The 12,477-nt window shown below is 48.3% G+C and overlaps 1 protein-coding gene across 1 annotated transcript in view; it reads left to right on the top strand.

The window, feature by feature from the left end:
* The window catches only part of Pepd (peptidase D), a 133,432-nt gene that overhangs the window by 34,804 nt on the left and 86,151 nt on the right, over positions 1–12,477 (top strand). Inside the window, exon 7 of the mRNA XM_021168233.2 lies at positions 7,217–7,261. Within this exon, the coding sequence (XP_021023892.1) occupies positions 7,217–7,261 (45 nt within the window). The remainder of the gene's footprint in view (positions 1–7,216; positions 7,262–12,477) is intronic.

Raw genomic sequence — 12,477 nt, 5'->3', positions numbered from 1 at the left:
TATATGGTGGGGGACTGCTGTGGTGCTCCCCAGGCCCATGGCAGCTGAGCTGGGCTGGGGCCAGCTCTCCATTCTGGGTGTGGGCCGGCTTTGCTTGTGCACCCATGTGATAGCTAGAGTCAGACCTGTATGTGGGACCCATATTCCCTCCCCTCTCTGGTCCAAGGTTAGTTTGTCCCTTATTCTCCTCTTCTCTGGGCCTCACCTCTCACTCTGTAAGCCTTTGTGTAACTTTTCCGGTGTTCCTATACTAAGACAGGAGCCTTCATCAGGTGTCCTACCCTACGTTCCATGAACACTCACTTGGGTCCTGGCCATTGGTTCAAGTGCCCCTAGTTCCTCCCTGTTACAAGTCATGTCTGTGTTCTTGGGTTCTGGGCTGCAAGCACCTCAGGACTCGGTGCCAAGCTGGGGAGAAACCTTGTCCTCAAGGGCCACTATGACACAGGACTGCACTTACCTGCCTGCCGAGAGTCTCCAGCTGACTGCTGGATAATAATAGACTTTTCCTAAGCAAGATGAATCTTTCAGTTGTCCTAGTTTCCAGTGTGTAACCAATCTGTCCTCAGTCACCTCTCGCTGCCCAGATGAAGCTCCACATTCCTGGGATTTTTGCTTTTGACCCCTTTAAATGTCTCTGAAGTGCCTCCATCTTAGGTCTCTGTTCTAACTAGACTGTAGGTAGATTTGGCCCTCTCTGTCTGTCCTGGGGGCCTCCCAGGCTGCCTTTTCTTGGCCTGCATGGAGGAGGGGCTGGCAGTGGCCTCAGTAGTCTACCCATTCCAGACCCTCTGAGCTGTGGTCCAGCCAGGTAGCTGGTTTGTGACTTTCACTTCAGAATATGGCTTCATGGCATTACCTATCTGGTGTACTGTCCCATAGGTGTGGAGCCTTAGCCTCAGACCAGAGCCAGGCCTCCTGAGGAGGAGGGTGTGTACCAGGTCAGAGACTGGTGGGGACTGTAGAGGAGCAGAGAGAAGAGGGAGGTGGAGGTGAGGAAGGTGGTAGACATGTCAGAGGTCAGAGAGATCTTGCTGGAGTCACAGGCCACTGGGCTTCCAAGAAGCTATGGCCTCTGATTACTTTGTTATGTTTGTGATGAGTGAGGGATCTGACCCAGCCCAGGGAGTTGTGTTAGGCCCTGCTGTATCTGACACAAGTTCCAGGGGACATTTAGAAGAGGGCCTCTCCATAGACTCTGGTAGGCATATGGTGGATGGGAGCAGGGCTCAGGTTCTCATTGCCAGGCCCTGCTGTGGGTGCAAGGGCTGCTCCATAGGCTGGAGCTAGAGAGGCAGAGATAGGGAGGACAGAGCTGCAGTGAAGAGTACTGGAGACTTGTTTTCTGGGCTCCAGGCACCCAGGGCCCCTCGAAAACTTGGCTCCAGCAGCCCATGACCAAGCCAGACGCCGTGCATCTTTTGCCTGAGGAAGTAGATGCTAGGGCAGAGTTTCCTGAAATAGGGAAGCTGACCATGATGGCTCTATGGAATGAGCATGTGGCCTAAGCTGAGGGCCACCCATCCCTCAGAGTCGAGAGAGGTAGTGGGGACACTTCCCTGGTACGAGGCCATCGCCCTTCCAGACATGCAGAACCTATGCGCATGAATTCTGGGTGGAGACAGCCAATTACAGAGCTTGCCGTTTCACGCCGGCATCTGAGAGAGAAATATGGTCCTTATTTCACATCAGCTGGCTATTGAGAACAAGCATATTTCTTATCTTTTGGCATTTAGTTAAATTGCCTTGCATATTTGAAGACAATTGGTTACAAATTAATTCCATTTAAATAAGCAGTTAAATATGAAATGCTGAATTTGGGACTTGCTAATGCAAGGATATTAATATTCAACGATGTGAATTTTAAAACCTAGGAAGTTAGAGGGACATTATTAAAACGTGACGATTTACAGCAAAATGCCAATTTGTGGTTTGGGGACCATGACTTTTGGGTAACGGTTAACTTGCATATCAAGTTAATATTTAGGATTGAGCTTCAAATTATGGCCCATGGAAATCTCCATGAAGGGAGAACTGTCCCCAATGCCCTTTTAGGAAATGTATGTATGTGGGAGGGTAGGGGGCTCCTTTAGTGGATTAGAAACGCCATGCCCAGGGTGTGGGGTGAGAGAGACATGGCTTAGATGCTAGGCCCTACCTGTTCACCCTTCCATTCCCCACTGTCCACTCCTAGGGTATCCTCTTACCCCCACAGACATGATAGAGTTTTGTTGTTTTTGCATAATGAACATATTCTCGTCAGTGAACGTGCTATTAGCACCTAGGCCACAGTGTAGAATACCTGAATGTCATCACTTAAGAGTTAAACCCATCCACACAGTCCTTTGGACTCTTCTGTGTGTCTGAGTGTGTTCCTCTGTCTGGAATTCTATGTGTCTCTGTGTGTATGCCTTAGTCTATGTGTGTCATTTATGTCTGTGTGTCCATGTTTATGTGGTTGTGGGTCTTTCTGTATGTATGTGTACTATCTGTCTGGATCTGTGTACATGTCTGGATGACCTTGTGCCTCGTAAGCACATGTGCTGTAAATGTCTTTTGGTGCCTGGGCAAGTAGAATAATTCTTCCCATGTAGTTTTGATTTTTACCATCTCACTCACAACCAACCACAGTCTAAAAGTGTTACATGGAAAATTCTAGAAATATGTAATTCATAAGGAATCCAAGTTGGTACTTACAGCATTTAAGGTAGAATGTCCTTTGAAGGCTCCTGTCCCAGCAGAGGAGCCCCTGGAAACTATACAGCTAGGTGACAGAGTGAGAGGTGAAGCCCAGGCAAAGGAGGCTCCAGGGGACAGACATGGGAGGGGATGGGAGTATGAGACCCAGGCCAGGCACTCCGAAGCACAGTCCCACCATGAGCTCTGGCTCAGCCCTCACTCACACCCTGCAGTTCTGAGATAGGGTCTCACTTTGTAGTCCAGGCTTGTCCTCTTACCGCAGGCCCCTGCATGGCTGAGGTTGCATGCATTCCCATGATTGACCAGTTCATGACTTCATGCTGTTCTGCAAAGCAGGATCCCATCTTGTATCATTTACTAAGTCACAAATTATCCACGGTACATATGACACTCACCCATTAATTTCTCAGTCTCTCTTATCAAATCAGCCACGTGATATCCCAGTACTTGTGTTCAGATAGCCTTTATTTTACTTAATAATTTTTTTCAAAGCACAAGTCTAGTGATGCAATTTTATTTTAGCATGTTGTAATTGTTCTATTTTATTATTACTTATTACTAGCTTCCTACTCTGCCTAATTTATTTTAAATTTTACCATAGCTATTCATGCTTGGGGAGAGAACCATGGTGTACCCTGTGTTCAGTACTGTCTATGTTCACAGGCACCCACTGGGGGGGTCTAGGAATGTGTTCTTCCTAGGGCATAGGTGACATCTGTCCATTTGTGTGTGTCTCTGGTGTCTCCTATGTGCATGCCTGTATATTTTCTGTCTAGTCCACTCTTCTATGCTTACAGTTACCTTTGTGTGTGTTTCTGCAGCTGTGTCTATATACCTGTTTCATCTTGCTGCTTCTGCATGTACATGTGTGTGACTGTATACACGTGTGTGTATGTGTGTTGTGTGAAATGAGATGCAGCCAGCTGTTGAGTGGCTAGGCCAGTGCTTTCTCCAAGGTCATAGCGACAGTCGGCAAGATGGGAGAGTCTTGCTTTATGTAAACTGCTGCTCTGGTCTTTGTTCTGAGCCACACTGGCTGTCTGTAATCTCTTTGATACACCATAGGCAGGACTTTCATTCTTTTGTTCTTAGATTTGTTTATTTTTATTTTATGTCTATGAATGTTTGTTTGCATGTATGTCTGTGTACCATATGCAAGCAGTGCCCTCAGAGGCCAGAAGAGAGCCCTGGAACCCAAGGGCAAATGATTGTGTGTTTATAGGTGCTGGGAACTGAACCCAAGTCCTCCATAAGAGCAGCAAGTGACTTAACCACTGAGCCATCCCTCCAGTCCCACTTTGATTCTAAAGTATTTAAGTCGATTTAGAACCAAGATTTGTTTGTGTACTTCAGAATCTCCAAAGCTTCAGAGATCAAGCCACTAAGAAAGCTGGTACCTTTTCGTAAAAGTATCTTTTATTTGCCTGATTTAATTTTTTTCTTCAAGGCTTACTGCCTCCATCTGCTGAGCTAGGCCTAGTCCTGGAAGCTTCTAGACTCTACAATCTAATCTAGGCCTACAGTGTTTTCTGCCTCTGAGACTCACCAAGCACTGCCTTTAAAAAAACAAACAAGCCGGGCATGGTGGCACACGCCTTTGATCTCAGCACTCCGGAGGCAGAGGCAGGCGGATTTCTGAGTTTGAGGCCAGCCTGGTCTACAAAGTGAGTTCCAGGACAGCCAGGGCTATACAGAGAAACCCTGTCTCGAAAAACCAAAAAAAAAAAAAAAAAAAAAACAAAACAAACCAAAAGAAACCCAACCAAACAAAAAAACCTCACTTTTTTACATTTAATCATTTGTGTGTGGGGAGGGTGGGGTGGGGTGGGTGTGGGTGTGTACCCGCTGTCTGAGGACAACTTGCAAGAGTTGGTTCTCTTCCACCATGTGGGCCCCAGGGATGGAGCTTGTGCCTTTAGCCCTGAGCCATCTCGCTGGCTGGCCCACCAGTGCCTGTTTCTTCATGTAGGCTCACATCACTGTAGTGCCTGTTCAGTCTGAAGGAATCCTTGTGGGGTAAGCTTGGCAGCGATGATTCCCTCATATCTTTTTTGTCTGTGGTGTTTTAATTTTCCTTCATGTTCTCAGCAATGCAAGGAGACTGTCTGTTTTGGAAGGATTTTGCCATAACCATAGTGAACACACTCCAAGCAGCTGCCTGTTCTTTTTCTGTATCCCCATCTTTTTTTTTTAATTTTTAATATTTTTTATTACATATTTTCCTCAATTACATTTCCAATGCTATCCCAAAAGTCCCCCATAGCGCCCCCCACTTCCCTACCCACCCATTCCCATTCTTTTGGCCCTCTATCCCCATCTTTGTGGGAATTGATGCCTCCTTCCTTGTGATTTTTTCTCTAGGAGAACTATATCTTTCTGACCTCAGAGAACTCACCTCTTCCATGTCCTTACCCTGATACTGATATACAGAAGTCCCCTTAGCGCATGTCAAGTCAAACTTGTGGTCCATGCAGGCCCAGGCCTCAACAGCAGCAGCCATGCTGCTCAGAATACTCGTGGCACATACCATGCTGTACCTTGGCCAGACTCCTGGACACCACACTGGAGACAAGTAGTTGATACCAACCTTGAGGCCCATGGGATAGATACCAGTCCACAAATTGGCTGTTCTTGGTCTTGATGGCAGTGATGGTACCATTCACATCCTTGTGTAGCACATTTCCATGGTATAGGAGGCTGAAGGACATACACTTGGCTATGCTGGGGACCACACTTTACCGTCTGGTTGGGAGGCTCAAAGCAGCTCAGGGTAGTCTCTACCACCAACAGTTCTCGTGGCAGGCCTTCTCTGCAGAGACGACTGGAGCATAGGTGGCCAAGGGGAAGGAGACACAAGGGTAGGCCAAAAAGTTGGTCTGAAACTCTGTCAGATTTATACATGAGGCCCTTTTGAAGAACAGAATAGCTGTGATAGAGGAGCCAGTTTGAGAGATGAGTTGGCAGAGACTGGTTTAGGTTGGGTGTTTGAGGTCATCTATGACATCGTAGTCTTCTATGAAGGCACAGTCCAAGTGCTCAGGGTGGTGTGGGTGATCCACAGCTGTGAACACTTGGGGCACTATATAGGATGAGAACTCCAGATCAGACATCTTACCACAGTCAATAGAGAGCTGCTCCATCAGCAATGATGTGGAGCCAGAGTCCTCTCCAAAGCTGTGGAAACCCAGGAAGCCCTGAGTCCAGCCTGGCTAGGTGGTCTCCTTGGTAGTGATGGAATGACCACCGACATAGTTGGTGGTGGCATCCTTTGGTTGGGTAGCATAAGCTGGCAATATGGCTCATTTCAGATCTCACCAGTTACTGTGGGCTCCAGATCCACAGAGACTGCCTGTGACTCGGCACCAGTTTCCATCAGGCTAAATCCTTGTGTGACAGTCAGGCTCACAACAGTCCTTACCCATCCAGACACATGAACTGAGAGGCAATTACACCTGAAGAACCCTGGTGCTGCCTCTCCTATCGTCGGAATCAAAGGTTACCGTGAGACCTTCTTCCTTCCTTTTTGAAGCATATCTTTGCTGGAACTTTGGGTTCTCATTTTTTTTTTTCTTTCATTCCTCTGTACATCATCCCGTTGCCCTCTGGTTGGCATAGTTTCTGATGCAGAATTGGCCGCTGATGAGAACATACCCCGTATGGGGGCTGAATTGAGTTTCTCACGATGCTTGCAAGATGTAGAAGCTCCATCATTGATAGATGTACTGTATCTCAGTCAGGCTTTTATAAGGTTAGAAAATGGAAGTTGAGCCACTCAGGTGTCGATCCCCTCATTACACCCCAGTTAGAAAACGGAAAAGACCTAAATCCACTCATTGTGAGTTCAGGACCACCGATGTGTGCACTGTTTGGTAGTTTGGCTGTGTCATGTCTACTTAGAGACTGCTGAGCTTTAAGGGGCTGGAGAGATGGCTCTGTGGTTAAGATCACTGGCTGCCTTCCCAGAGGACCTAGGTGCAGTTCCCAGCATCCACATGGTAGGTAGCTCACAGCTGTCTGTAACTTCAGTCCCAGGGGATCCAGCACTGTCTTCTGGCCTCTGCAGACCACTAGACATGCATGTGGGGCAAAGATATACATGCAGGCAAAATACCCATGCACATCAGATGAATTTATTCTTTAAAAAGGATGTGTATAGTTGTGTTCATCAAATTAGTGAAAAATTCACTCTCTTCTTCCAGATATTTTTCTTTCTCCCCCATTTCTGGTGCTCCCACTGTGAGTTAATGAACTTGATAAAAAGTCAACCTTGTGGGGAAGAAGGAGTGTTTTATAGTCAGAGTGCTTTCCCTCCAACTGACCAGGCTTAGAGGTGGCAGCAGACCAGGCCTCCGGGCCTGAATGAGGTAGCAGCAGCTTTCTCTGGGCCAGGGATCCAGGAACTTCCAAGGTGGGGGACTCTCTTGGTCACAGCATGTTCGGGTTGAGTGAGATACTTCTAGCTGGGATATGCTAGGTCATGCAACTCACACCCCACTGGCGTGTCTTCTCTTTACAGGTTCAATGTCAACAACACGATTCTTCACCCAGAGATCGTGGAGTGGTAAGTGCATGGCTTGTGACTACCTCTGCTAATTGTGCTCGGCTCATGGAGAATGGAGACACTTCCCTTCACAATCCGTGCGTGCTCTGCGTGCCTGTGACTCTTTCCTAGGCAGCTCTTACATGCAGCACAGCTGGTTTTTCTTTGAGTGGCTGCACTTACCGTGAAGGTAGGCGAGAGCCTCAACAGAGCCTCTCCAGGCTCCGTACTCCATGGGGAGGCAGGCAGAAGGCTTCTCATTACTTCTGAGCCTGAGAGTCTGTGTGCTCACACTTTCCTGTCTGGGACTACTGTGTCCCAGACACAATGGAGGTAAGGGTGGTGTGAGGTAGGGCCAGGGAGTCCCTGTTCAAGGACTGCAGGGAAAAGGGTGGTGGCCTTGGGTGGCTCTTTGAAGCCAGGGAAATAGATCCTGAGTAGCCCGAGGGACATTGTTGCTTGTCAGGTTTTTCAGCTTTCTCCTGAGAGCAAAAGAAGGCCCAGGAAACTTTTGAAGGACTTAGGAGAGTGAAGATCACGTTTGAATTTCCAGAAGCCATTTTAACCTCTAACTGGAGACTCCGCTGAAGGCAGGAGTGGGAACCAGTGCTGCTCCAAGGGCCTGGTGACCATGGAGACGGCAGGGTGACAGCCAGGGGGCCATGGAGACTGACAGAGCCGAGAGCAACAGATCTGAGATTTATCCACAAATTGTCAGAGGCAGGTGCCCATGGGATCAGGTAGAGATCCAAGAGCCGCTGGCAGGTATCGGTAGTAAGCATGGCCCGGTGCCAGTCACAGCCACACACTCTGGGGATGGAGACTGTGTCCTTCAGGCTCATGGCACCTCTTCTTGTTTGTGTCAAGGAACCAACATCTGTCTCTGCAGCTCACTCAGCAGGACAAGTGCCAGCTACTGGGAATTGGCCTGTGTCCACCATTCCCTGCACTGGGACTTTCCCCTGGGGTCATTACAGTGGGGAGACCACAGCTGGCTTGTGAGCTCCAGCATCTCCCCGAGGGATGAGCCATTAGTTCGTCACTTTAGAGCAAGCTCACTTTAATTCCAGTGACATTTGCAAGGCTCCAAGGTGGAGTCTGAGTTTATAAGAATACCTCTCAGCTTTATTAAAGCGAGCAGCAAAAAGGACTTATTTGGCATTTGATGGTAGTAGAACAATTTCAGAAATGTCACATTGTCCTTGCTGCCTCAGGGGTGTGTTTTAATAGCACAGGGCCCAGTCTCTGCAGTGATACAGTTGATCTTGGCAGATCCATCATAGCCACAATTATTGCCCTCCTCGCTAGAACCCAAGGAGGGGCTCTGGGTGTAATAGCGGCCAGTCATCTCCCAAAGCAGGTGGACTTTCTATAATATTAAATCACCATTTGGTGTTACAATTTTGAGAGTTCCTGGATTTTGCTTACTTGTTTGGTGGTAGTGTGGTGTTGTGGTGGCAGTGGTGGTGGTGACAGTGGTGGTGGTGTGGTGGTAGCAGTGGTGGTGGTGGCAGTTGGCCTCAAACTTGAGTTGCTCCCGCTTTTTCATCCCAAATGCCGGGATTGTAGGTCCATCCCACCACTCTCAACTCCTCCAGGTCTTGAATGCCCTGGCTGCCTGTTCTTTCCCTCTCTGCCCTATGGAGGTTATCTGTGCAGGGGATAGACCAACCCCAGTCTGTGTCTCTCTAAAGACCTCTGAACTTCTCAGTCTGTTGCTTCAGCCATGAGACAGCTGTGGTTAGACCCAACGTTTGGTGAGAATGAAAGGATTTGCCATCCCCTGTTTCTTCATCTGCAAAGCAGGTGGCTGATACAGTGATTGGGTGAGACAGGAGTCAATTGCTGTCATGTCTTAATAATACTGGCCCCTACCAAGACTCTCCATGTAAGGCCTGTGCTAATAAACACTTGCAAGCCACTCTATTTAAAGAGGTCGCTGTTGTTGTGAATAAGGCAGCTTCTCTAGTTATCCCCATGCTACAGATAAGGAAGCTGAGGCACAGAGAGTTAGTGACTCACCCTAGGAAAAGCCAGGAGTCCACACTGTTGGCTCTACAATTTTACCCAGCCGTTTGTAGCTCAGCAGGGCTTTCTGGAGTCTGGGGCCTGCCCCAGTGCTGCCGCCTCAGCTCACTCCTGGCCCCTCTACAAGGCCAGTTAACTGCTGTCCTTGGATTGGGTCTGAGGTCAAGTACTGCAGTGCTGAGAGCAGGGGCTATGAAAGAAGTGTCCCTGGCATCCACAGAACACCCCAGGCCCAGATTAGCATTTTGGAGCATGGGTGGCTTTTCCTGGACCAGTCTGATTGGGAGGCGGAGAGCAGCCTCTCCCAGCATGGGGAGCTGGTGCTCTAAGATTTTTTTCTTGGGGTTTGGTTTTGGGTAGCATTCATTTTCTTTGTGTGACTGTTTTATTGTTTTGCACCCTCTCAGGCAGCGCCTTTTTTGATTTCCTGTAAATTCCTCCATAATTGCACTTCCCCACAAACACAAGATCATAACTGCACATTTCTGTGCTTGTGCTTCAGTATTGCAGCTTGGAACGAACAGGTCAGGAGTTGAAACTTACCAAGAGCAGGCATGTCACTGTCATAATTCAGCCTGGGCCTTGGCTCTGCTGTTTTGTAGAGGATGAAATTGATCTGGAGGTAGGGTGGGGAATAAAAGAAGATGCCTTCATCCCGCCTCATAGCTCCGTGCCGGGGCGCAACATCACGCAAGAGTGAGTGTATCCATGGCTGCTGTGCTTCTCCTTGGGTTTTAAGTGAGACTGCTTTCATTTGAGTCATAGGCCAGTTTTAGAACTGTTAATTAAGCGGAGTGAAAGTGTCCTGCATGCATTAAAATGCAGGCTATGGGTAATGTAGCTACTTCTGCTCCCCTGGCTGCAGCCTGCACAGGAGGTAAATTACTGCAGAGGGCTTCAGGATAGAGGTGCACTGGACCCAACATGTTGGGTAACATGTCCCAAATTTAAAAATGCATCCAGAATTTAAAAACATGATGACCTAGATTCTTGGCATATGGGAAGTACTGCAGTGGGACCACTGCCTGTCTCGCGCTGAGTAGTTCTGGCACCCTTCATGAAATGACTGGAGATTCCCAAAGCAGAGAGAGAATTTGGTTCCTACGCACCAGAAGGTGGGAGATGGGATGGGGGGGGGGTGTCACTGTCCCCAGGGTCCTGTGCCAGGCATCTGACCCAACAAATCAGGTCTGGTCACTAACCTCAGAAATCAAGTGGAAAGGGGTGTAGTTACAGTGGCTGTATTGGGAAGATGGAGAACAAGAAACTCAGCCATTGGTGGGCGTTGGCATGAGTTTTAGGGAGGGCATGGCAGGACAAAGAAATCTGTGTAGTTAAACAGGCTGGGTCAGCTAATGGTCTCCAGTGTGGCCCTATCTCAGCTGTGGTTCTGGAAGGTGACTGCAGAAAGTCTTACTATCTGCTTCTCAAGAGATGGTGTTCCTGGTTTGGGGAGAGGAGACACTTCCTTTCTAAGTTTTCTCAGTCTTTGAGGCACTTCTCCTCATTCGCTGGTGATCTGTCTGAAAGAGGCTGCTGTTTCTGGAATACGGAGTGACTATAGCTTCAGAACAGTAATCGGAGACACTAAAGTGTCTAACCCTAGCCCTAACCCTAACCCTAACCTAGCCCTAACCCTAACCCTAACCTAACCCTAACCCTAACCCTAACCTAACCCTAACCCTAGCCCTAACCCTAACCCTAGCCCTAACCCTAACCCTAACCCTAACCCTAACCCTAACCTAACCCTGACCCTAACCCTAACCTAACCCTGATCCTAGCCCTAACCCTAGCCCTAACCCTAACTTAACCCTAACCCTAACCTAACCCTAACCCTAGCCCTAACCCTAGCCCTAGTCCTATCCCTAGCCCTAGCCCTAACCCTAACCTAACCCTGACCCTAACCCTAACCTAACCCTGATCCTAGCCCTAACCCTAACCTAACCCTAACCCTAGCCCTAATCCTAACCCTAACCTAACCCTGACCCTAACCCTAACCCTAACCCAAGGGTGTCTTAGTTAGGTTTCTATTGTTGTGATAAAGCCCATGACCAAAAGTAACTTGTGGAGGAAAGGGTTCATCTGTCTATACTTGTGTATCATGGTCCACCACTGAAGAAAGCCAGTGCAGAAACTCGAGGCAGGAACTGAAGCAGAGACCATGGAAGAATGCTGCTTACTGGCTTGTTCCCCATGGTTTACTCAGTTTGCTTTCTTATGTACCCCATGTCCACCTGCTTAGGGACTGCATCAGCCACAGTGGGCCGGGCCCTTCCACAGCAATCATCAATGGAAACAATACCTCAAGACTTGTGTACAAACCAATTTTATAGAGACATGTTCTCCATTACAATTTCCTTTACCTAGGTATGTATAGGTTTGTGTCAAAGTGACAGAAAACAACCAGCCCAGGGGGTCAGAATAGGATGTTGTAAAGCTCACAGTGCCATACCTTAGTTTTTGAGATTGAGTGTCACTATATAGCCCACATTGGGAACTCGAGCCTCCTGCTCCTTAGAGTCTAAATATCTTAGTTACTCTATGCCTTCAGCCTTGAGGAGTGAATGGACTAGGCCAAGTTTCATTCTAGACAATCAGATTTTACACAGACATTCCTGCAGTCATTGACAGTGTGTGGCCTTGAATAGGAGTCTGACCTAGAACAAGAGAAGAGACACCATACTTCCTTCTGCTCCAAGTTTGTGGAGATGCCCAAGTGAGGAGTCTGTACTTTATAGCTAAACCTTGAGTACTTGCTCTGTCTGCACCATGGCATGCACAGTCAGGCCCTGTTTTAGATGTAGAGTGGACTTCTGCCCCCACACCTGCCTGTCCCCACAACCCCTCTAGGGGCTAAGCTTGCCTCTGGTTTATTTATGGACTTGCTGGTAAAGCCTCCCAAGGATATGTGACTTCTATCCAGCCCCGTCCTTGTCCCCCCTGCTACTGTGTGATTTTTCTTCTCACACTCAGTCTCCAGTGTGGAGAGGATGTTGGGGGCAGGGCCTAGGGAGTCCTTTGGTATTGAAGTCCTGGCCACCTGTGCTCTGGCGGGGGTGGAGGGTTGGGGGGGTGGGATTTGGGAGAGATGGAGTTCCTGGCCCTTTAAATGGATTTTATTCAACAAGCTGGCACCTTGATGCTTAGAGACTGATCTGGGAAATACTTCATCCTGTCTTGCTACTATTTTAATCAGTGCTGCATTCAGA

Source organism: Mus caroli, unplaced genomic scaffold (assembly GCF_978045245.1).
Source record: "Mus caroli unplaced genomic scaffold, Mus_caroli_1 scaffold_8, whole genome shotgun sequence".
Taxonomy (NCBI): Eukaryota; Metazoa; Chordata; class Mammalia; order Rodentia; family Muridae; genus Mus; species Mus caroli.
This window is presented reverse-complemented; position numbering and strand designations above follow the sequence as displayed.